The 26,648-nt window shown below is 40.5% G+C and overlaps 1 protein-coding gene across 4 annotated transcripts in view; it reads left to right on the top strand.

Annotated features, from left to right (window-relative positions):
- The window catches only part of WFDC1 (WAP four-disulfide core domain 1), a 50,060-nt gene extending 26,108 nt beyond the window's left edge, over nt 1-23,952 (top strand). Inside the window, exons 3-6 of one of the 4 annotated variants that reach the window (XM_027845902.1) lie at nt 6,717-6,800; nt 11,604-11,741; nt 20,688-20,729; nt 23,664-23,952. In XM_027845902.1, the coding sequence (XP_027701703.1) occupies nt 6,717-6,800; nt 11,604-11,741; nt 20,688-20,729; nt 23,664-23,722 (323 nt within the window). In that variant the 3' untranslated portion in view covers nt 23,723-23,952. Of the gene's footprint in view, nt 1-6,716; nt 6,801-11,600; nt 11,742-20,687; nt 20,730-23,663 lie in introns of all 4 variants that reach the window. The other 3 variants (XM_027845893.1, XM_027845914.1, XM_027845908.1) reach the window with 3 other exon arrangements.
- The last annotated feature ends 2,696 nt before the right edge of the window (nt 23,953-26,648 follow it).

Here is a 26,648-nt window from a genome sequence, read left to right as displayed (position 1 = left end):
CTTTCTTTCTTTCTTTCTTTCTTTCTTTCTTTCTTTCTTTCTTTCTTTATCTTTCTCCTTCCTTCTCCCTATCTCACCCAGCCCAATTCCACTACCGCTTGATGCAAAACCTTTGACCTTCTCTATTTTTTAACCCAGTCTCCTTCTCCCCTCTGGAGGCAGCTCACCATATTGGTGCTAGACTTAATAAGAACTTTAGCCCTGATGCAGCTCAGAACTCCTGAGCTCGTAAGATCAACCATGGGTGGCCTCTTTCCAGGAAGCATAAAATGTTGTCTGCAGAAAGATAGAGAGGAAGAGGAAGGATGGCAGGGGGATGGAGGGATAGAGTGGATAACAATTTGATAGAGGTAGGAATGGAATTGGGAGTTTAGGCCAGAGCTTTGCCACTAACTAGCTCTATGACAACATGGGCCTCAATTTTACCATCTAAATGAAGGGGTTAGACTGGATCAGAAGTTCTTGACCTGGGGTTCACAGACCTCCCCCAAGAGATATGTGGGTAGATTTCAGGGGGTCTGGTAAGTTGTGTGTGAAAAAATTATATCTTTATTTTAATTAACCTCTAACTGAAATTTAGTATTTCTTCCATTTAAATGCACGTGTTAAAACATTATTCTAAGGAGAGCCCAAAGATTTTCCCCAGACTGCCAAAAGAGAGGGTTCATGATGGAGAAAAAGATTTAGGCTAGGTGATCTCTAAGGGCCTTCAAAGTCTAACATGATATCATTCAACTTTCAATTTTGCTTTCTGCATCTCTGTGTTGCCTTTGCAACCTGACCTTGATTCCTCTAACCTGTCAGTGACAAGGAATTCCATTCTTAGGCTCCACAAGTGCTGGAGAGCTCCATCAGGCAAAGGGGGGACAGTTCTTGGGGAGAGCTTATCCTAGGCAGTGTGGTATAGGAAGAAAGAAGGAAAGAAGGAAAGAGAAAGGAACGAAGGAGGAAGGAAGGAGAGAAAGAGGAAGAAAGGAAGGAAGGAAAGGAAGGAAAGGAAGGAAGGAAATAAACATTTATTAAGTGACTATTGTGTGCCAAATATTATCTCATTTGATCTCATAACAACCCTGGGAGGTAGGTGTTGCTACTATCCCCATTACAACTGAGGAAATTGAGGCAAACAGAGTTTTAGTAATTTACTAAGATCAGACAGCTAGTAAGTGTCTGAGGCTGGATTTAAACTCAGGTCTTCTTGACTCCAGGCCCAGAACTCTATATACTGCTGCCACCTAACTGCCTCATAGTAGAAAGATTATTGGACTTGGAGGCTAGGGCTTAAATCCTGCCTCTGATCTTTACTAGCTATATGTCTATGGGCCAGTCACAGTCTCTAAAAGCCTCAGTTTCCTCATGCATGAAATGGGTATAATAATAACCTATCTCCTAGGTGGTTGAGACAAGGTGAAGTATATTGAGAGCTATATAAATGTCATCTTTTATTAGGCAATAGAGATTGAACATGTGATTTTGTTGGTAAAGGAAACTTCCAGGTAAGGAAACTCCCTCAACCTATATAGGGTGGCATCTTTTCTGCAGCCCATCTTACAAGTTTGCCTAGAGAACTGAGAGGTTAAGTGAATTGGCTAGGGTCATACAGCCAGTATGGCTGGCTTCTAGGCTATCTCCTTATCCACTGCACCATACTGCCTCTCTAGCTATCATCATCATCATCTTCACAATCATCATCATCATCACCATCATCATCATTACTGGCTTATTCTAGAATGAATTAATGTTGAATGAAGCTCTGTTTAGACCTGCAAAGGGCCAAGGAGCTTCCCACTGCTGCAAATGAGTGCCTTGGGCTCCCCATGGCCATGTGAGGTGGGCATTTTCCTTTTATGCCTTTGTTTTTGTTTCTGTTTTTTCCTAGAATATTAGTTTATATTATTTTTTAAAGAATTGCAAGGGTCCTTAGAGATCATCTAATTGACCTCCTCTTTGTACAGTGGAGGAAGCTAGGGTCCTAAAAGGAAAATCGAACTGTCCAAGTCACACAGCTAAGAAATGGCAGAGCCAGGTACTAGAACCTGGCTCTCCTGATGTCCATCCAGCCCCCTTCTCACTTCATCATGTTTCCCACATGGGCAACAAGGCCTGTAAGCCAAGGCTACAGCAAGCAGGTGTTCTTGGATTCATAAGATGGTAGGTCGTTTGGATGTGATTCCCTTATTTCCTTCTCCCATTGCCAATTTTTTTGTCCAGTCCCCTGTCTACTAGGATACACTAGTTCTCTAAGTAATTTTGTTAAAATCTATTGAGAAATTCTCACAATGTCTATAGGGTAGCAGACACATCCTAGCTGTGTGACTCTAGGCAAGTCACTTAAACCTGTTTGCCTCAGTTTCCTCATCTGTAAAAAGGAGGCTATAATAGTCCCCTATCTCTCAGGGTTGTTTTGAGGATCAAATGAGATAATATGTGCAAAGTCATCTGCAAAATCTAAAGACATATGTAAATGTGAGCTATTTTTATTGTTCATGCTCAAAGAGATGTCAAACAAATTTATTTCTGTACATTCACAAGTATTCCCTACATAGAATTCTTCTCCATTCATTGCCCCTGTTCTTTTCTGCCTAGTGTATGGTATAGAGAGGAAAAACAAAGAAACAAAAACACTTTAAGTCAGAAGACCTAGATTCTCATCACAGCCCTCCTTTTTGCTAATTGTGTGATCATTTTCACCCTCCCCCGAGACTCAGTTTCCTCATCTGTAAAATTGACATAATTTGCACTGGCTGTGCCTATTCCTCATGGGACTGTCCTGGATCCTCTTCTCTTCTCCTTCTATGTTATCTCTCTTGGTGATCACATCAGCTCCCATGGGTTTGTATCATCTCTATGTGGATGACTCCTAGGTCTATATAGCCAACCCTCACCTCTATCTCCTGACCTCCAGTCCATATCACCTGTTACTTCTTGGACATCTTGAACCAGATGTCCCCTAGGCATCTCAAACTCAATATGTCCTAAACAGAACGCTTATTTTCCCTGCCTCCTTCTTCCCAACTTTCCAATTGTTGTTGAGGGCAGGGGTCCATTGGAGCCAGCTCTAAAGAGCTTGTAAGAGCCAATTGTCAAGTTTTCAGCAAGAGCTTTTATACCTCGGAAATCAGCACTCATGATAAATCAGGGCTTGGGTTATTGTTTTGTGATCAACTAGACTTAAGAAAGTGTTAGCAATGCATATTAAACTTAAAAGTGTATATGCATACATTTTATACTTTTCTCTCCCAAAAGCCCAGTTGTTCACCATTGTCCAGCACATCCCTGTGTTGCTCTATGAACATTGCCCTGGGTTCAGGGAGAGTGCAGTGAAGGGCTTGGGGAAGGTATCATCACCAGAGTGGAGGCTTGGGGACCAGAATGGATTTTCAGTTACCTCTAGTTCAACCTCTAGGCATGGCTGTGCTTCTAGGAAGACTTCCCTAGTTATTATCAACAACAATGATGATGATGATGAAATGATAACTAGCATTTACATAGCACTTTAAAGTTCGCAGAGTGCTTTATTTCCATTATCTCATTTGAAGCTCATGACACCCTAGCCTAGGATACTACTTTCCCACATTAATCCAGGCTCTCAGTGTTGCTGTTACCCTTGGCCCCTCACTCACACTCACTCCACATATCCAGTCTGTTGTCCAACCTTGTTTTTTCCTTCATGACAATCTCTTCTCTATGATGTCTTCTCTATATTCACACAACTACAACTTTAGGGCAGTCCCCCATCTCCTCTCACCTGGCTGATTGCAGTGGCTTTCTAACTGACCTCCTCACCTCATCTCTCCCCAATATCAATCAATCCTCCACTCTGTTTCCAAAGTAGTGTTTCTAAGCAGTCTGATCAAGTCATACCTCCCTCCTCAATCAGCTCCAATGGCTCCCTATTACCCCCAGCATCACATATAAAGTCTTTGGCTCAGCATTTAAAGTCCCTCAGCTTGGCTACTTCCAGCCTTGTCTTTCTTCTTATGCCTTCCTCTCCTGCAAGCTCCCTCCCTTTTAGGTACACTGGCCAAGTGGCTGTTCCTCAAACAAGACACTTCATGCCTCAGGGACTGGATAAACATGGATATGGTTCATGGGGGATATACATTAGGATACTACCAACACCCACGTGTAAGTCCTGAGTAAACGAAGCTTGTTGGAATGGATTGCACAGTAAGTGTTTGACCAGGGAAGTCTTCTTGGAAGTGGTGGTAGAATCAGCTCTGAACACTGGCATCACCCCCATTGACATTTTTGCTTCACAGGTCACTTCCTTGCACTCAGAAGTTAAGAATGTTTCTACCTGAGATAGATAGACTCTGTGCCACAAGGTCTGGGAGAAAATCTTTAAGAGGAAGAACGCTGAAAGAAACATTTACTATAGGGAGAGCACCACCATGTTGGGTAAATTCTTACTAAAGTGTTAGTGACTTCCTTGTTAGATCTCATACCTTTTAAAAGAGGAGTGAGAAAGAGCAATGTTTAACCCAAAGGAGATTCATAGAATTTTAAATCTGGAAAAGCCCTTAGAGACCATCTAGTTTTATCTTTCCCTCCTGATCCCTTTGAATAGGCAAATTTTTCCCTCCTCTAGGTCTTACTGTCTTCCTCTGCCAAATAAGACCTGGAATATTTAGGGTGTCCCGAGCATTACTGCACTAAGACTTTTGGCACACCTTACTTAATCTCTGAAGTATTTTCCAGTTCTCATGACCTAAGATATGAGGCAGCAGGCTAGAAATGCCATGGGGACTAATTTGCATCAGAAAGGATGCGAGGAGGATCAGACATTGGCAAAATTAGGAAGCGGGCAAAATTCAATCCCCCATTTTCCTTCCTGGGATGTTCAGTGCCTTGGGAAGTAGTTAGGTGGTGTGGTGAATAGACGGTTGGACTTTGAGTCAGTTAAGACCTGAGTTCAAATCCTGCTTTAAAAGCTGGTTATAGGTCTCCAGGTAAGACAGAACTTCTCTCTTAGCTTCACTTTTCTTGTCTGTAAAATAGAGAAAATAAAACCTACCTCACAGGTTTGTTGTGAGGACCAAATGAGTGTGTCTATGTATACTACACATACACCCACACACACATGCATATATAAACACCAGCACATGTGCATCGCACACACATGCACACACACGTACCGTGATACAGGCACATGTACATGTACATGACATGTGACATGCATGTGCATATAACAGGCACATACATGTACATGCTGTATGTGTGCACATGTATATGCTTGTGTGTGCGCGTGTGTGTGCATGCATGCGTGCATACACACACAGAATGTCGCTGTATCATTTACATATACATGTACATATATGTTGCCAAGTATGTATGTTATATATTTATATTGTGCTGACCTGTAATGTGCATGGAGTATGCCTATATACGCATATGCTTGTGTGTACATGTGTGTGGACATGTACATGTACGTGCACATGCACATATATACACACGTTTGTATATATATAAAACTAGATGGCCCAGTAGCTAGAGGGCTAGATTTAGAGCCAGCAAGACCTAATTATGAGCATACCGAGCACGTATGTGGCTCATAAGTTACAAAGCACCACAACATGTTATCTCGCTCAATCCTCATGACAGCCCTGTGAAGTAGATACTATCGTTCTCATTTTGTCAAGGAGGAAACTGAGGCTGAACTAGGTTAGATCACTTGCCTGGGACCACATACCTGAGGCAGGATTTTAACTCACATCTTCCTGACTTTCCAGCCAGCACACACATGCCTGTATACATACATATGGATGTGCCCATATGCATACATGTACACACACAGGCATGTGTAATGTCACCAAGTAGATCATCTCACTACCTGTGCTCAAAATCATACCTCAAATGATTACTAGCTGTGTGGTTGACCAAATCATTTAAACCCCTTTCTGCCTCAGTTTCCCCATCTTTAAATGAAGATAATGATAACACCTGCCTCTGAAGGTTGTTGTGAAGCTCAAATGAGATAGTACATAAAGCATTTTGCAAAGCTTCTGATAAATTCACTCTGTTCAGTTCAACAAAGATATCGTGTTCCTATTATGTGCTAGATGCCTTCCTGCTAAGATTGGGAATTTTATGTGTTAGAACTCCAGAGTTATTTGGAATTTTAAAAAGAGGAATGAGTAGGGGTGTGTTTAACTCAAAGCAATCACTCACCAAATTTTAGTGCAACATGTTTATGTTTTTTAAATATTATTTTATTTTTCCCCAGTTACATATAAAGACAATTTTTAACATTCATTTAAAAAAATTGAGTTTCTAATTTTTTTCCCTCCCTTACTTCCCCCCTCCCTGAGATAGAAAGCAATTTGATATAGGCTATACGAACACATTTATTTGTTAAGTGAACCAAATTTCAGAGAAGTCTAGTGACTCGTCCAAGGCGTTCATTTGAATCCCCAGCCCTGCATTTGAGGTCTCAGTGGGCAAACGTGCTCTTTGGTGGGAGTGTGCCTTCCCACGGGCCCCTGAGTCCCTTCACCTAGGCCCAGCCCCTGTGCCCCAAAGGCCCTGTTTGCCTTCCAGCCAAAAGTCCTTCCCACTTTCCTAGTTTTTCTACCTCTTGTGAGTAGACTTAGGGGTTATGGGGGGGAGTGGGCAGTGCTCCTGGAAATGACTCTAGGGCCCAGCCAGCAAAGAAGCATTCTTTATTGGGATTGCCAGGACATGACAAGAGCCTAACATGTGACCATGTGTTTTATTAGTTCTAGACTGGCTGGTGCAGCCCAAACCCCGCTGGCTGGGAGGCAACGGCTGGCTGCTTGATGGACCAGAGGAGGTTTTACAAGGTACAATGTGTGGTCTTCCGTGGTATAACCGACCAGTTCTGCCTTTAGCTTACATGTCACTGATCAAATGTAGAGATTCTGGGCCTGCCAAGTGAAAACTTCAGAAGGGGCCTGGTAACCCTTGGGAAGCCATTGTAAAGTATCTCCAACAAGGAAGGAAGGAAAGAAGGGAGGAAGATTCATTTATGAAGCACCTACTATGTGCCAGGCACTGTGTTAAGCACTTTGTGAATATTATAGAGTTTGATCCTCACAACAACCCTGGGAAGTGAGTGCTTTCATCTCCTTCATTTTATGGATGGGGAAACTGATACAGGCAGGGGTTAAATGACTTGTCCAGGATCACAGAGCTTGTAAGTGTCTGAGGCTGAATTTGAACCCAGGTCTTCCTGACTCCAGGCCCAGCACTCTACCACTGAGTCATCCAGTTACCTCAGGAAGCAAAAAGAAAACTGTTCTCTGATAGGGGATTGCAGATATGCTTGGGTGCTACTTACACCCAACCAGTAAGGTGCCTTCAAATCATGCTTTATGAGGATGCATTGAAGGGATGCTTAGCCTGGGGAGGGGACCATTTGGAGGAGGGGATATGACAGCTGTCTTCAAGTATCTGAAGAGTTAAATCAAAAAAATACCTAAGTTTATTCTGCTTGATCCCAGAGGGTAGAAATAGTCACAATGGATGGAGCTGTGGAGAGGCAGATTTCAACTTAATACACGTCAATCTGTCAGTCAACAAACATTTATCGAGTGCTTACTATATGACAGACAGGGTGACTAGGTGGCGCAGTGGATAGAATGCCGGGCTTAGCGTCAGAAAGACTTATCTTCCTGAGTTCAAATCCAGTCTCAGACCGTTACTAGCTGTGTGACCCTGGGCAAGTCACTTAACCTTGTTTGCCTCAGTTTCCTCATCTGTAAAATGAACTGGAGAAGGAATGGCAAACCACTCAAGTATCTCCTCCAAGAAAACCCAAAATGGCCGCATGAAGAGTTGGACATGATTGAAAAAGTGACTAAACAATGACTAAATGGGGCAGACCCTGAACTAAACATTAGGAATACTAATACAAGCACAAAGAAAGACAGCCCCTGTCCTCAAGGAGCTTATATTCTATTGTTGAAGAAGATACACAAAAGGAATCTGAGGTGGGGGATGGGGTGGGACCTGGTGTGTGATATGATGAAGAAGTCCAAATGATACAGCCTGGTGGGGAAATGAAGGCATGGTCTGGTGTGGGTTGCCTTCCTTAAATGGAGCTGTCTTACAGAGTAGTGGATGTTCTGATGTTAGATTTGAAACAGGAAGGGACCTTAGACATCCTCTGATCTAACCCTCTTCATTTTTTTGCATGAGGAAACTGAGGTTTGGACTTGAAATGACTAGCCCAAATTTGCCTGACTAGTAATTGGTGGAGCTGGGATTTGAACACAGGTCCAGAGAACTTTCCTCTACATCACACTGGTCCTAGGAACATGTAACTGGGCTGCCACATTAATTAGTGAGTTCCCTGTTGTTGGATGTATTCAAGCAGGGATTGAATGGCCACCTGATAGGGATATTGCTAGATCATCACCCCCGGGGGTTGTAACAGGGGGTGATGATGACTAAATGAACTCTAAACCTACAATTCATTGATGCACTTCTGGCTTTGGTATCAAGGAATGTAGCTTTGGGAGATAATACTTTTATTTAGCCCTTGGTACTTACTTGTTATAAATGACAAATACCCTCTTAGGGTAAAGGTTGAAATGCCAAACAATTGGCATAGGATTTAGTGGCTTTATTTACTCATCTGGCACAATTCACTCACTCCTCTACTCGGTGTTTTTCCTAAGGTGTTAGTTAGCATTGTTGTTTTTGAGTTGTTTTTTCAGCTGTGTCCAACTCTTCATGATGCCATTTGGAGGTTTCTTGGCAAAGACACTGGAGTGGTTTGCTATTTCCTTCTCCAGCTCATTTTCCAGATGAGGAAACTGAGGCAAACTTGTCCAGGGTCACACAGATAGGAAGTGTCTGAGGCCAGATTTGAACTTAGGAAGATGAATCTTCCTGACTTCTGGCCCAGCATTCTATCCACTGCGCCACCTAGCTGCTTAATAGTAGGTATTAGTAGATGCTATTATTATCCCTGCTTTGCAGTTGAGGAAGCTGAGGCAAACAGAGGTTAGATGATTTGCCCAGGGTCACACAGGCCAGATCTGAACTTAGTTCTCCCTGACTCTAGACCCACTGCACCACCTGGCTGCCTTTGGGGAACGGGATGCTCCCATTCCAGCACAATTGGACCCATGGACAAACTGTTCTGTGTGCCCCTCCAACTCTGCTAAACTGAATTTAAATTTTGTGTCAAAATTCCTAGTTCTAGCTCTAATCCTAGTTTCCAACCTAAGCAAGCCTATGCTGGACGCTGGTTTTTCTGATTTACTTGACCTGAATGTTAGGAACTGACAGTTTTTGAAGTTTGCCTTGGAATACTTTCTGCAGTCAAAACCATCCCTAGTGAGGTGGGTGGGGTGGGCTGCTTGTCCTTCTTTCCTTCCTCTTCCCCATCCTGGTGGCTGGTAACTGGGCTGAGGGAAGGAGGCAGCCAGTGGGGAGAAAGAAATTGTTCAAGGGGCTGGTGCTTTAAAAAAAAAAGTCCTGGGATATGCGTCCCTATTAGGCTGCCTTCACCCAGACATGGCAGAGAGAGTGAGGGAAAGAAGAGGGCCAGGGAAGAGAAGATAGGAATCTGACGCCCTCTCTTGGTCCTCATGTGTGCTTCTGGTACATTTGCATCAAGATCTGTTAAGCATAGCAGATATAGCACACACACACACACACCCCTTGATCTTAAGGAGGCAGACATTTCTCTCTGGTGTCTGTTTTAACTTGGGATTTTTCCTCCTAGATGACGAGTATTCAGAGGAAGAAGTTTGTCTTCATTTCCCTCAGTTTCATCATCTGTACAGTGGGTACATAGCACCATCTCTAAGATCACTTCCAACCCTGACTGTGTTTTCAGGTCCTTTTCTTTCTCTGACAAGTTATGTACTAAGGTCCTCGGCATTCTATGATTTTGACAATACTCTCTAATATCCCCCTTTCTCCTTCATCAATAGGGGGTCTGTATCCTCTGATAGAACCTGGAGTCAAGAAGACCCAAATTCAAATCTGACTTACAACAAGCCTCTGTTTGCCTCAGTTTCCTCACCTGTAAAATAAGGATAATAATCACATTCACCTCCCAGGGTTGTTGTGAGGACCGAATGAGATAGTAATTGTAAAGAGCTTAGCACAGTGCCTGGCTCTTAGTAACTGCTGTATAAATGGTAGCTGTTATTAGCTATTTTGGGTGTTACTCATCCTTCATTCTTGAAGAGGACCCAGCAAAGGGTGATGTCTTGACCTGCACTTGAACTGGATTTAAGTGAGGTAGGACTGGGCAAAGTCATCAGCCTCGCTGTCTCCTCCACTGAGTTCGATTCCAGGGCCTCCTCAGAAGCCATTCTCTGTAAAGTAGTCGATGAATTCATTGCCTTAAAGGTGTAAATGGATGCTAATGGCTCGAAGTGGAAAAATTCTTGGGGGAAGAGAACCGGAGAGACTTGCATTGTAATAGGGATCAAAATCTTAAGCCAGAGGACTGAGGCTCTAATGGTGGAATTTCAGGCCCCAGCAGTTCATTAATTTATTAAGCACCAATTATGTACCAGGCACTGTGCTAAGCAGTAGGGATACAAAGAAAGACAGAAGACAGCCCCTTTCCTGGAGAAGCTCACAATCTAAGAGGGGAGATAATAAGAAAACAACTACGTACAAACAAGATATAGATGGGATAATTAGAGATAATTACAGGGAAGACACTAGCCTCAAAAGGAACAGGGAATGTCTTCTTATAGACAGTAGAATTTCAGCTAAGACTTGAAGGAAGCCAAGAGGCAGACGAGAAATGTCTTCGAGTATTTGAAAGGATAGCATAGTGGATGGAGCGTTGGCTTCAGAGTCAGAAAGATCTGGGTTCAAATCCTGCTTCTGGCACAGACTGTGTGACCTTGGGCAAGTCACTTAACCTCTTGGTATCCCCAGACAACTGAGTCTATAAATTGCAGAGAAGGTGCCAGTCTGCATGGTCAGAGGGAGTTTGTTCAGCTGGGTGTTCCCTACAGGTATTAATTAAATCATAGGTCCAATCCTTGTCTTCTTATGGGAAAAAAGGAATAGACTTGTTCTAAGCTGACCCAAGAGCACTGGGTTGAAATTGAAAGGAGGTATTAGCCTTCTTTGTAAAGAAAAACTTCCTAACATTTAGTGCTGTCTAAAAGTGAAATGTGTTACCTTGGTAGATAATGAGTTCCCCATCGGTGGAGGTATTTAAGTAGAAGCCCAATGTTCACTTATTGGGAATGTTTTAGCGGGAATTCTTGCTTAGGTATGGGTTGGACTAGAAATCATGGGTCCTTAGCTTGAAGTCTGTGAACTTGGGTTAGTTTTAAAAATATATTTTGAGAACTGTATTTCAATAGAATTGGCTTTCCTGGTAATACCATGTATTTTACTTTATGCATTTAAACACCATGATTCTGAGATGGGGTCTGCAGGCTTCGCCATGGGGTCCAGGACACAATAAATAATTAAGAGCCTATGGGCTGGATGACCCTGAGTGCCCTTCCAATTTTGTGTCCCCTCCATGGGGACGGCTGAATGACTGGGTGAAGGACACAAAGCCAGCCTCTGTAGAAAGAGGCGAGATGGTTGACCTCGGCAGAATCTTGCACTGGACAATAAGCCGGGGCTTTTCTCTGTGTCTCTTCCAGCAGAGGCCTGCAGCACCACAGAGGATGGGGCGGAACCTCTTCACTGCCCCACTGGCTACGAATGTCACATCATAAACCCCGGAAACTCTGCGGAGGGCATCCCCAACAGAGGGCAATGCATCAAGCAGCGGAAGGCTTCTGGTGAGCTCATCCACAGTGGTGCCTACCACAGAAGGGGCAGTGAGCTCAGCACAGAGGAGGCCAAGCTGGCCCTGCTCCTGCCTAAAGGAGCCCCAAGTCTGATGGGGTGGGGGGAGGCAGGTGCAGGCTACCCTCAGATAGCGAGTCTATGAGGTAGAATGTGATAGGGTGAAAGAAAGATCCAGACAACGTTGAAGGGAAACGGGGGAGAACACGCTCACCCTGGGAGGGCTGGGGCAGGCTTTGTGGATGGGAAAGCTGATGCTGGGCCTTTAAGAAAAGAAGGCATTGGGACACAGGAGGACAGAGGGCTGGAGGAAGGAGGCTATTCCAGGTATAAGGATGGCTTGGGAGAGGCACGGAGTTGGGTGAGAAAGAAGAACAGGTGATGGGGGGTGGAGAGGACATTCCATCTGGCCTGTTTAATTTCCTTGCAGCAATTTTAAAGACCTTTTACTTGACCATTACTAGTTCCTAAGGCAGGTCAGAAAACACCGATATATTCTACTCCTACCTTTTTCTAATTCCACTATTCATTAGCCCAAACCCTCCTTCCCTCCCTCCTTCCTCCCTTCCTTTCTTCTTTTCTTCTTTCCTTCCTTCCTTTCTTTCCTTCCTTCGGAGGTAATTGAGGTTAAGTGACTTGTCCAGAGTCACACAGCTAGTAAGTGTGTGAGTCCAAATTTGAACTCAGGTCTTCCTGACTTCAGGGCTGGTGCTCTATGAACTACACCACCTAGCTGGTCCCTACCTTTGTTTCTTGTAAATTCTTTCCATCCTTCACAGCTCTATTGAACTCACAGGATCAAAGGATTCAGGGTTCTACCTTCCCTGTGAAGAGTTCCCTAACCCTTCTATTCTGCTCCATGCTCCTGAACTCCTCTAGACTTCAGTCAAAGATCAAGTACCTGTTCTCTAACTGCTTCATGTATTTATCCAGGCCCTATCCCATCAGCCACCTCTCAGACTGTAAGCTCTCTGAGGGCAGGACCACAGTCAAGTGATATGGGAGACCTTTCCAGATGAATGATACTTTTCTATTACTTGCATTTTCTAATACAGGTCATTTAACCTTCTTATTACTAACAATTAATTTGATTAATTATTAATAATCATTAACAATATTAATAATTAATAAAAGCTCCTTAAGGGTTCACAAGTGCTTTACATTTGATCCTCACAACAACACTGAATGTTGTTATCCCTATTTTAAAGATGTTATTGTTATCTCTATTTGACAGATGAGGAAACTAAGTCTGAGAGCACTTTAGTGACGTTTTCAGGGTCACACAGCTAGTCTAAGAAATGACTTAAATCCGGGACTTCCTGACTCCAAGTCAAGCACTCTTTCCCCCTGTGCCATCATAACTCCATTGAAAGGTCATGCATGATACCTCAGAAATCAGGAATCTTTAAAAATTGTATAAAAACCCATTGAAATCATATTCAGATATTCTAATCTTTAAAAACTTAAGTCTTGCTTTTGTTTCCTGGGTTCTATGGAACAATCAACCAATGAACAAGCATTAATTGAATACTTACTGTGTACTCTAGCTGGATGTTAGATACTTTTAAAAATATATATAATGCTGTGTGACCCTAGGCAAGTCACTTAACCCCATTGCCTAGCCAAAAAAAATATATAATAAATTTTACATTTAACTTTCAAAACTGTCTTGCTTGTCTGTACATCCTTCTTAATTTCCTTCTGTTCTTTTCTGTGCATTTAAAAAGATGTTTCCATGGCCCTCCTTTTTTTTTTAAATCACTATTGCTAACTCCTTTCCCTTTCAACTCCCTTCTCTCCAGATAAAAACCAAGAGAAAGAAAAGGAAAAAAGAAACACCCTTGTAACAGATGAGCATAATCAGACCACACAGTAGCCATGTCCAAAAATATAGACCTCTTTCTGTACCTTTTGTCCATCACCTCTCTATCAGGGGATAGACAGCATGCTTCATCACTGGTCCTCAGCAGACATGGCTGGTCATTGCATTGATCGGAGTTCTTCAGTCTTTCAAAGTTGTTTTTTCTTTAGAATGTTGCTGTCCTTGTATAAATAATTCTCCTGGTTCTGGCCACTTCCCTACACCAGCTCATACTACCCAGGATTCTCTCAAACAACCTCTTTTATAATTTCTTATGGTGCAATAATATTCCATTAATTAATTGGCTACAATTTGTTCAGCCACTCCCCAGTTGTCTGAGAGATGACCTAAGGTGCCCCCTTAGATTCCTCATCTTTTCTTTTTTTCCCCCTTACAATCCCTCCCTTAGGATCAGGAAGCTTGTTTTGCTTGTGACTGCTCCCTGCTCCCTCCTTGGTATCATTCTCCCCCTTGACCCTTTCCCCACCCCTGCTTGTTTTCTGTTGAGACTGATATATTTCTATATTAAACTGTTTGTGTAAATGTGTATGTTCAAATCTCCTTTGTCCATTTCATCTGGTAGTCACTTTCCCACTCCTTCCTCTATGTTTCTATATTTTTCTTCTCATATGCCCCAATTATGAGAAATTACAAAGTCCACCCCCATCTTCTTTTTATACTGATGCATTCCTTTACCCCTTGCCCCTGCCCCATCCTCTTTTCCCTCTCCAAACCTTCAGACTAGAATCAGGACTTTTGTTATTCTTATTTAACTCTCTCAATGCCCTTTAAAGAATACATTATCATACAACCCCATTCCAGTTGCTCAAATGAAAAAACAAAATACCTTTCTAGGTTTCTCTGCACTCATATTTGTATTTCAAAGTTCCTCCTCAGCTCTAGTCTTTTAGTCATAAATGTTTGAAAGTCCTCTGTTCCATTAAAAGTCCATTTTCCCCTACCCACCCCCCCAATAGGATTATACTCAGTTTTACAGGGCAAATTAATCTTGGTTGTAAGCCTATCTTTTGTTTTTTGGAAGATTGAATTACAAGATCTCTGTTTTGTAGAAGTTGCCAAGTCTTGAGTGATTCTAACTGTGGTTCCTTGGTATTTGAATTGCTTATTTCAAGATGTATGCAGCATTTTTTTTTTTTAATGTGGGACCTCTGGATTCTGGCTATGACATTCCTAGGACTTTTTCCTGGGACCTATCCTGGTTTCTGGTTTTTGGTTCCTGACAAGAAGTGATCAGGGATCTTTATCTTCACTTTGTCCTTTGGTTCCAATGGATCTGAGCAATTTTCATTTTTTACTTTCTTGATAGATAGTATCCAGACTTTTAAAAAATGGTTTTCAGGAAGTCCACTAATTCTTAAATTATCTCTCCTTGACTAGTTTTCCAGGTCAATTATTTTTTATATCAGATCTTAATTTTTTTTTCTATTTTTTAATTTTGATTTTTTTTTTGCTGTATCATGGAGTCAACAATTTCTTTTTAGTCTATTCTAATTTTCAGGGAATCCATTTCTTGGTTCACATTTACCCTTTCCTCTTCTAGACTATTAATTCTCCTTCCATTTCTTTCCTCCAGAACTTTTATTTTATTTTTTATTTATTGCTCCCATTTTTCTAGTTATTTGTGTAGTCTTTGTAGAAAATTCATTTCCCCCCCTTTCTATCCATTTGCAGTTGTTTATGAGTTCTCTCATGTTGGAGAACCTCTAATTTATAGTAATTTTTTAATACCGCCTAGTGTTGTCTTTGATTTACTCATCTCTTCAGCTTTAGTTCCTGAATTGGGGTTTTGTGTAAGGATCAGGCTTACCATCTGCTACCCTGTTGGATCAGATGGTTGACCCTGCTCAGTCTCGTGCTGATTCTTGCACTGACCTCTTAATCCTCCCGGGGTTAGGCCCTCTTCGATCTCTGAAGTTCAGAATACTGGATCCTTGGGGCTTTTCTGGTGTGCTTCTTGATGGTCTGAGGACATTGCTTGATGGCCCTTCTGGTTGTACATTGATAATAATAATAATAGCTAATTTAGAAATGTCTCTCTTATTAGCTACCGTTCATTTCTTGTCCGATGAGATATAGGAAATTACACTGACTATAATAACATTTTATCAGGGTGTTCATTGCTTGCCGTGTCCAGTGGACTCTGGCTGTCTCATAAAGGAAATATTTGTGATATTGCCCAGTGAGTCTTAGAGGATTCTTATTCAGGTACAGGTTGGGCTTGTTGGCTCCATGGTCCCTCTCAGCTCAGAGATTCGCAATATATACATTTGAGAATCCAGCCCAGTTTACAAGCTTCTACTTTTGTTTGTTTGTTCTAAATCCTTGTTTCCAAAATGAGCTAGAGAAGGAAATGGCAAACCACTCCAGTATCTTTGCCAAGAAAACCCCAAATGGGGTCACCGAGAGTCAGACATGACTGAAATGACTGAACAACAACAACAATAAATAGCTCACCTTTATAATATTTGTTCATATTTTATTTTAACAATTATATATAATATATAATGTAAATTATAGATTACATACACTTATATATAATATGTAATTACATATTATAACAAATACAATAATGTTTTATAAATAAAAACAAACATAAAATAATATATAGTTTACAAATAAATTAAAACAAATACATAAAAATAAGTTTTTTACAAATAAATAAAAACAAATTTTTAAATAAAAACTCTTTGGGATGTCAGTAATTTTTAAGAGAGTAAAGGGATCCTGAGACCAAAAAGCTTGAGAACTACTGGCATGGACCAATCTAGTTTGACTATAGCAATGACAATTATAAACAACAAACATTGTTTAAGTAACTACTGTATACAGGGAGTATAACTTTAGATTCGGGCTTTAAATGTGGTATCCTTTGAAGTACACTGCATGAAATCAATTGTAAAAATGAGTCATACTCCTTTGAAAACTTCTTTACTCATGAATTCACATAACAGAGCAAAACAAACAGGAGCTCCAGTGACAAAATTTAAACTTTAATTAGTGCTAGTATAATTTTACGACTGAAGTGATCCATAAGAAGCTCATTCACATAGTCTCCATTTTTAATCTGCTTACATTTATATTTCCTGTTTCTACGATAACTGGATTCATATGAAAGTTCCCATGACGGTGTCAAGGAAAGTGAGCTGGCTTCAAATTCTGGATCTGCTACTTAATCCATGGGCATTGGGTCAGTCATTAGTTTGGCTGAAAAAGCACTGGACTTAGGGAGGTACAAATCCCAGTTTCAAATCCAGCTCTCACATTCAATCACTAGCTGTGAGACTATAGGCAAGCCACTTCACTCTATAAACCTCAGTCTCCCCATCTATAAACTGGAGACAAGAATTCATATCATTCATGGGAAAGCACATAGTAAAATATGAAGTACTATAGAAATGTGAATAATTGTTGATGAGGACAATGTTGGTTGATGTTAAGCTGGACAATTTCTAAATTTCCTTCTGGCTCTAAACCCTAGGATCCTGTGTTTCAATAAAATCTATTATTTGAATATAATATAACACGTTACATTGGATTTTATTATATAATCAAATTAAATTATTAATATAATTTGTAATTTAAAAAGATGCCCACCCAATAGCATGTTTAAAACTGTCCTAATTTCTGAGAGACCTTCTTGGTTTTTTTTTCTTTATTTTGGTTTAGCAATTTTCTTTTTTATTATTATGAGCTTGACAAACATGAACATTTCTATATACAAAGAAAATCAGAGAAATAGAATTGCTTAAGAAATGGAGAATCTAAGAATTTAAAGTATATATTGAATTTAACATTGTAGTACTAGCATTCCCTGATTGTCTTTGACCCCTTCTAAACTTCCTTCTGCTCTCTTTTGTGTATTTTTAAGGTATTTCATTGATGTTCTTTGTTCTCTCTGTGTGTATAGGACATGCATGTTGACCATGTAGGTTATATGTATATATACATGATCTGTCTAATTGAGGCTCACGGGAAGGCATGAATCTCAAGAATCTTGCCAGATTTGGCCCTCAAATCATAGTTTGCCAAACCTGCCCTAACACATGGTTAATTTTTGTCAAAGTTCCATGCTCTACTGAAAAATATATATATTTCTTTCCCAAAAAATTATTTACCTCTAGGTATTCCTTTGCCTAGAGGCAAATAAATAGTGCAGTGGATAGAGTGGTAGGCCTAGAATCAGGAAGACCTGAGTTCAAATCCATTTTCAAATAGTTGCTAGTTTTGTGATCCCAGGTAAGTCATTTAACCTTTGTCTGTCTCATTTTCCTCAACTGTAAAATGCAAAATAATAACACCTACCTCCCAGGGTTGTTGTGAGAATCAAATGAGATAATATTTTTAAAGTGCTCATCACAGTGCCTAGTATTTAGTAGGTGCTTAATAAATGCTTATTCCTTTCCCTTCCTTCTTCTTCTTCTCCAGTTCTATCATATCTAACTTTTCTAAAACTCTTTCATATCCTTAACATATTTCTTGTTCATCTTTTTGTTAGAATTGTCTAGATCTGAAAGGAGTACATTGAGGTCACAAACTATTGTAGTTTTGCTATTTCTTCCTATAATTCAATTAGCTTTCTTTGTGCTATTCAATGTATGTGTATGTGTGTGTGTGTGTGTGTGTGTGTGTGTGTGTGGCATATATATATCTATACATATACACAATATATGTAATATATATGTATATATATATATATAATTGATATTATTTCATTATCTGTGGTGCCTTAAAGCATAATATGGTTTCCGTCTTTTAAGTATGTGTATTTTTACTATTGCCTCATTTGAGACCATGATTGCTGCTCCTGTTTGTTTGTTTTTTAACTCAGATGAGGCAAAATAAATTCTACTTCAATAGAATGCTGAAATGCTCATTTTAATTTTATATTTCAATTGTGTTTTCTTAAACAATATATGGCTGGATTCTACTTTCTGATTCAAGTTCCTTTTGATGGATGAGTTCATCCAATTCACGCTAATTACCAATTGCATTTTTTCCACAATTATATCTTCTTTTACTTTTTCTTCTCTTTTCTCCCTATCTCCTCTTTACAAAAAAGAAGATGACAAGTGAAATGTTATCAGCATTAGTTATCTGTAAGTGAAGTGGCCTTATTTCATTCCTCTCTTTCTCTTTACCTCACCCAGAATCATTCATTCTTATACTTGTTTCCTCTCCCCCTATAGAATCTTACTATTTCATCATCATTTAGCCTATTTCAGTTGGTCAAATGTATTTACTTTTTTGTGTTTCTCTTGTCTCCAATATTTTCATTTCAGTGTTTGTATTGTACCCATCTCTGATCTTTTTTACAAGAAATAATTGCAAGTCCTCTATTCTATTAAACATCCATTTCCCCCTATATAATTATACTCAGTTTTCTATATGTTACTCTTGGTTGTAAGCCTTTTTCTTTTTCCTTTTAGACTATCATATGACTAGGTTTTTCTCTTGCATAGTAGTAGCAGTGTAGTCTTGTGTGATCATGACTATAGTTCCTTGGTGTTTGAACTCTTTCTTTCTGGCTTGACTACAATATTTCTTATTCTTCAACTTGAAAGCTCTAGATTTGGGCTATCATGTTCCTGGGTGTTTTCAGTTTAGGATTTCTTTCAGAAGGTGATTAGTAAATTATTTCTATTTCATTTTCTTTCAGGGTGTAACTGGTAAATTCTTTCTATTTTTACTCTGTCCATTTTGCCCTTTAATAGAGCTGGGCAATTTATTTTATGACTCTTCTGAAATATAGCATCATGTTTTTTTTTTATTCTTTTGGTTATGTTTTCAGGGAGTACAATGATTATTAAATTATCTTTCTTTGACTTTTTGATAGATCAGTTGTTTTTTATAGTAGATACCTTGTGTGTTCTTCTAATTTTGGTATCTTTTGAATTCCTTCTAATTTTTTTTATTGTCTCATGAAATCATTGAGTTCTGTTTGCTCCATTCTATTTTTCAGGGAATCTACTACTTGGATAAGTTTTCTCACCTTCTATTCTAAACCATTTTATTCTCTTTCCAGTTTTTTCCTCAAGTACTTTAATTTCATTTTTTCTTTTGTTTCATTTCTTTTAATCACTCTTAAAGTCTTTGTGGTTAAGCCATTCATTTCTCTGAGACTCTGCTAGCAACTTCTTTTGGAGAGACTCTTTTCTTCTTGGTTCGCCTCTCAGACTTCTCTTAATCCATAGTATTTCTATAATGTATTCAAAATTTTACTTTACTTCCTCTTATTTCCAGCCTCTGGTCCTAGATTGAGACTGCAGGCTCTGCCAATCGTGAAGTATTGGAAGTGGTGGTCAGGCCTCCTCAGGTCCTGTTGCCCCTCTTAGTCTGGCTGCTGATGCCAGTCTAGCTCTGGATTTGGTGGCTGAGACAATGCAGCACCCTCGGCCACAATCCCAGACTTCTGCCCTTATCTCCTCTTGGTCAAAGGCAGCTGCTTGCTTTGGCCTGTCTCTGGAGTGGGCTTCATCCCTAGCTATGGCCCCTATAAGCTACAATGTGATGTCAGAGATTGTATTGATCTCAGGCTTCCTGGAAGGTCTCCTGGAGCGTTTGCCTGGTCCTTGAACTTTCCCTGTCTCAAGCTTATACCTATGAGTGCTTCAAAGCATACTCTGCTTAGCCTCAACTCATTGTGCAATGATCTACCCCTCTCCCCACCAACACAACTGTTCCAAGAGGCTAGGGCCAAGATCCCACTGGTTTAAGATCCTGTTTGTGGGAGATTGTTCTAGCTTCATGCCTCCTCCCCAAACCTCTCCCTCCCCCAATGCATCTGGCCTCAGGCCTTGCTTCTGAGCCCCCAGGCTGGCTCCCCATTCCCACCCCCACCCCCATTGCCTCTCCACGTGCCTGCAGGCTTTTGGCGATATTTGTGTGTATTCCTCGACTGCATGGAGGAGTTTATTGATGTTTCTCCTTGTTCTCCTTTATCATTATTCCATCTAATGCCCTTTTAGATCTTTGCTGGGGTGTTTATGGGGAAGCTAGTTTTCTTTAAGACCTTTCAAGTTACCATCCTAACCAGAAGTCTTTCTTGTTGATTTTCCAGATGGACAAAGCCTAAAACATAAATCTTACAAGGACGTTGTGGGTAAGATAAGAGTGTGTTCTTCTTTTGTTTATTCCTGTGTTGTGCGCACATGAAAGAAGGCAGAGTGTCTTTTTTTGGCTAAAGAATAAGTGACAATTGCCAAAGTGAAAAAAAAGAAGACTTGAAGTCAAATAGATATGGGTTTGAGTCCCAGCTCTATCTCTTCCTAGCTCTGGTCGGCCAGTCATTGAATTTCTCTGACCCTTTTTTTTTTTTTAAATTTATAAAGTGGTGGTAATACTTACAAAACCTCCCGCACTGGGTTGTTTTACCAATCAACTAGTATAATGTGTATCACCAACCTGCTACGAACGTCCTCCTCTGATATCCCATTATGACATGGGAGTGACCCTGGGCTCTGGAAGGCAATACCAGCTAGGCATAACCTTAAAAGGTCCTAGCAGGCTGGGAGGGATTGAATTACTGCCCAGAGAATGGCATTATGTCTGTCACCTGGTGACCATGTTTGTGTCTTTCTGTGTATCCCTAGTACTTAGCACAGTGCCTGGAATACAGTAGGGGTTTAATATATGATCTTATCAACCGACTGACTCTTCTCATAATCCCTCTCATTTTACTCTCTTTCTCCATCCTTGCCCCTCTTCCCTTTGCCTCTCATGGAGGGAAGACTTTTGAAATGTAAAAATTCACCTGCTAATCTATGTTTGGAAGATGCTCACATATCCAGTTTTCTTAAGATTAATGGAAGGCCTGTGTGAATTGGTACTGCTAGAATGAAATGAAAACACTTAACTTTTTTAAAAAAAATCTGTGATTAAATTAAATCCCATAGTGTTAATTGAGTGTGAAAAGGAGCAGGAATCTTAAAGGTAATTTAGTCCACCTCCCTTGATATATAGAGAAGATCACTTAGCTCTGGTCGCATGGCTAATGAGTAGCAGAACCGACATGGAAATACAAGTCTCCTCCCACTCAGTCCATTGCTATTGCCATTATACCACAGCATCTTTCGATTTACATTTGTGTCTTCTGGTAATTCTTCATTCATTTCTTCATCCTTCCTTCCTCCCTCCCTTCCTCCCTTCCTTCTTTCCTTCCTTCCATTCATTCAGCCACTATCTGTGTTGTTCCAGCTGTGCTTGAGGCATTGTGCTGGGAACTGTGCAGGATACAAAGTTGTTCAAGACACAATCCCTGCCCTCACAGAACTTAGAGTGTAGCATCTATTTAAATGCTTCAGTGTGGGCACAGCTTACCCCAGTGCAGATCAGAATCTCTCCATGTCTTCCTACTGTGAATGATTCTCATCCACGCCTTTCCATAAGTCCTCCTTGGATGACTGATCCAAGGCACTGAAAGGCCTTGCCATGGTTCCTTTAGTATTTCAAGGCTACCAGCATGGCGTTTGGACTATCGATCTGCTAATCATTGATTGGCCCCATGTAGCCATACAACCTCCTTTCCCAGACATCCCTGTCCTTCAGGATGCCTTTTCTACTAAGCACAGTGGAAAGTGTTAGATCTGAAGTCTTAAGACTTGGTTTCAAATTTCCCTCTGCTACTTGGTGTCAGCATGCTTTGGGGAAGTCACGTAACTATGCTGGGCCTCAGTTTCTTCCTCTGTAAAATGAAGGCATCTACTAGATGATCTTTCAGGTCCTTTTTAGCTCTAAATCTATGATGCTATAGTCCTAAGGACAGGTTCCCTCCTACTTACACGTACCACCTTCCTTTCTCTTGTCCATCATTATTGTCTGTCATTGGGATTCCTCTGGGATCATGGTGTTCCATGATTCCCAACCACAGTGTATCAGTTAGAGAATATAGATATTAGGAATGGGCTCTGGCAGCTTAGAGCAGCTGTCTTATTGAGACAGTCTAATAGGGAAAATTTATAATAATACTAGCACATGAATACAAGGCAGAATGTGATGCAGTATACATAAGCACCGCAAACTATAGGAATGCATGTAAGTAAGGGAGAAGGAGGAAGTCAATAAAGGAAGGTTTCTTGGAGATGGTGGCATTTGAGCTAGGCCTTGAAGGATTTTGATAGGCAGAGATTTGGGAGCATATTGGATGGATATTCCACTGATGAGAATGACAAGTCAGGGAGGAATAAGGAATGTTTGGGGAATGGAAATTAGTCTAGAAAGGCTGGGTTGTATAGAGTGTAGATTGCAACAGATAACAGAAAAGGTAGATTGAGGCCAGGGCTCTGAGGGCACTGAAGGCCAAGAACAGGAGTTATTTTAGTAATAGTAATAAAATTAGCTCCCATTCTATAGTATTTTATGGTTTACAAAAAGAACTTTCCCACAACCACCTCTTGAGGTTGGTAATAATAATTATCTGGTATTTGTATGGCATTTTAAAGCTTGCAAAATGCTTAACATACATTTTCTCATTTGAACCTCACAACTGCCCTATAAGGTACAGGTAGAAGAGATATTATTCTGTTTTTAGAATGAGGAAATTGAGGCTTAAAGATCTTTAAAAATGACTCATTCTTGGTTACATAGCTACTAAATATCAGAAGTGACATTGGAACCCGGGTCTTCCTACAATTTATCCACTACTCATCTATTAAATGTGGATAGCAACACCTAAATCGTGGATTGTTGTGTGGATCAAAGGGGTTAATATATGCAAAGTGCTTTGCAAATCTTTAAATACTATATAAATGCTAGTTATTATAATTATTGTTATTCTTACACCAAGGTGCCCACTTTTCAGATGATAAAACTGAGGCACAACAACCATGAAGTGATTTGCATAGGTTCATACAACTAATATCAGAACTGATTCAAAACGAGGTCTTTCAAATATAAAACCAGTGCTCTTTCCACTATACTATTCTGTAGGGAGTAGAAAGATACTGGAGGCTTTGTTTGTTTGTTTTGAGGGGAGGCTGAAGGGAGAGAGGGAAAAGTTGATACCATTATTTTGATACAACTATGGTTTATTTTACAGGAAGTAATTCGAATTATGTGGTCGGCTATGAGAAAGAACGCCAGAAGCGTTTGCATTAATCCAACAGATGAATTGAAAATGAGTGAACAAATGAAAAGTTATGCAACCTTGGCCCCAAAGAAGAGATATGAGAATGCAACACCCTCCTTGCTTTGTAGAGGTGGGGAACTGGGAGTATGGAGCACTTCATGCAATGTTGAACTTGATTTGTTTGTTGGTTAGTTTTGCTGAATTTTTTTCCCCACTTTTTAATTCTTTATTCTAAGGAATGGCTCTATAGGGGAGAAGGGAAAGGCATATTGGGGAATGTAGATGATATAAAAACAAAGATATCAATAAAACTGTTTTAAAATCTAAAGGTATGAATTTTAGTACCCAAGAAGGCATTTTCATCGTGGGGCAGTTTTGACCAATGAGAGAGAACTTAAGATCTTAGTTGTTCAATAGAGGAATAGCAGAGATGTATGTCATCATTTTAGAGATTCCTAAATGAATAGGTGCCTTTCATACAGGTAAACCTGTTGGAGGTTTCTGAAAACACAGGATTTGGAAGAAGAGGCCTAGGTTTGAATCCTTGGGCAAGTTCAATTATCATTCTGAATCTCAATCTCTTCTTTCCATATAAAGGAGAGATTAAATTAGAATACCTTCTTTGGTTCTTCTAACTCTGGGTTCTAATAATCCACAAACTTAGGATTGTCTATTTCAAGTTGGAAGAAACTTTTGAGATCATCTAGCCCAACCTTCTCATTTTACAGATGAAAACACTCAAACCCAGAGAGGTAAGTGACTTGGTCTTATTGTAGAGTGGTATGGTCAGAGTTTGAACTCAGGTCTTCTGCCTCTAAATTTATCCTTCTTTCCATTAGATTAGGTCAACTTTTTATTATTGCCTTAGAGGAGTTTATGGAGTAGCTATAGACATTCCACATACTGTAGCCACAGTATCTCAGATTGGAAGAGCCCTTAAATGTCACATTAAATTCGTCCCCAAACCATGCATTCCCTTCATATGAATAATACAGAGTAAGCACTCAGGTCGTGTAGACGAGACATGAATAACCCAGGGCCAAAAGTAGACAAGGAAAGCAGGATGGACGAGGCAGCACTTGAGTTGTGTCTCGAAGAATGAACAGATTCTTTACGTCTTTGGACCAGTTCAGAAATTAACATGGGAAAAGATACCACAAAGTAAAAAGGAGTGTGGGCCAAGTGCCCAAAGAATGGCAGAGACAGGAAAGAGTACCTGAGGATGAAGCAGGCAGGCAAGGATTCATGGAGGAGGGGGTGGGGAGAGTGATCTGAGCCTGAAGGATGAGTAAGATTTCGATAAGTAAGAAACAGAGAAGAGGGGTTTCCAAGCAGGGAGTACATCGTGAGCAAAGGCATGTTAGCAAAGCTTAGGCTTTGTTCGAGAAACAGTGAATTCATAAAATTGGAAAATTCCCCCCCCCCCAAACCCTCCCACCCCAGCATTTAAACTACCTTCTTGTCCATGAGTACCTAAACTTGTCATTCAGGTTAAGTATGGTCTATGGGTACCAGGGGGTCTACACACATACTTATACGCCATTTTGAATGCTGGCCCCCAACATGATGGTGAAGGAGACAACCTTCCCTCCTGTCTCCTTTTTTTCCATGTGAGTGCTTCTGCCTCCACGGTTACTCATCTTGAGTCTCCTCACTCAGTTAGTCATACTCAAGTATGACCTCTCACTTAATCCTGTCTGCCTCAGTTTCCCCATCTGTAAAATAAGCTGGAGAAGGAAATGGCAAGCCACCCTAGTATCTTTGCTAAGAAAACCCCAAAAAGGGGTCACAGATAATCAGACATGACTGAAAAACGAATGAGCAACAACAAATAACGTTTCCCTGGAGTTCTGGCGTAATAAGGCATTTGCAGGATCTTAAGAAATGATTCTAATGGTAGAATTTCAGATTATAGAATTTCAGATCACTGGGAAGATATTTTGAGGACTGGGTGCCCTTTTCAAATCACACATATAAATGGGAGAGCTGGGATTTGAAACCAATTCCTGCAATGCCAGACCCAATCTTCTATTCATTACTCCCTACCAGAGATTGTCTCTGAGGTCAGTCAACTAAGATATCCTCGTTACATCCTCTCTTCAGCTCCCACTCAGGCACTGAACAGAGTTAGCTCATAGAATCACAGAACCACGGACACATTCATTCCTGAGCTTCTTGATTTGGGGAACAGCAGAAAGCTAATGCCAATATTGCCAACAGACACTGTCCAAAAAGAAAAAAAAAAACAGGTCGTGTTATATCCAACCCTTTCCCAAGTATGCCTCCTTCACATAGAATGTCAGAACCAGAAGGAAGCTCAGAAAGCATCTTGCCCAACATCTCTACCTTACAAATGGGGAAAGTGAAGCCCAGCGGAGGGATGTGGCTTGAACAAAGTCACACAGCTTGTTTTCAGCAGAGCCAGGGCTAGAACTGAGTTATCCTAATGGTTAGAGCATTGATGTTTCCCTTTTATTGTGTAGTGTACTGTGTAGTAAGTAGTACAGAGTTCCACATAAAAGACAATTGAAGGCCAATTCTGAATCTGATAATCATGATAACCATGATAGAACATTTATTAAGCGCTTACTATTTGCTAGGTATTGAGAATATAAAAACAAGAAAGCAAGATAGTTCCTGCCCTCAAGGAGTTTATAATCTAATGGGAAAAGACAATCTGTAAAGGGGTACAGAAAAGGGGTATGTGTGACTGATCCCCATGTCTGGAATGCTCTGTCTCTTCAATTCTACCTACTGATTTCCCTGACTGTTTAAGTAGCAACTCAAGTCCCACCTTTTACTGCAAGCCTTTCCCAACCCTGTAACTCCAATGCCTTCCCTCTGTTAATTATTTCCTATTTCTCCTGTATATAGCTTGCTCTGTATATATTTGTTTGCATGTTGTTAGATTGTAAGTTCCTTGCACTTGAGTTCAGGGGCTGTATTTTGCCTCTT

Source organism: Vombatus ursinus, unplaced genomic scaffold (genome assembly GCF_900497805.2).
Source record: "Vombatus ursinus unplaced genomic scaffold, bare-nosed wombat genome assembly UNPS02005286.1, whole genome shotgun sequence".
Taxonomy (NCBI): domain Eukaryota; kingdom Metazoa; phylum Chordata; class Mammalia; order Diprotodontia; family Vombatidae; genus Vombatus; species Vombatus ursinus.
The sequence above is the reverse complement of the archived record's forward strand: the minus strand, read 5'-3'. Positions and strand labels throughout refer to the sequence as shown.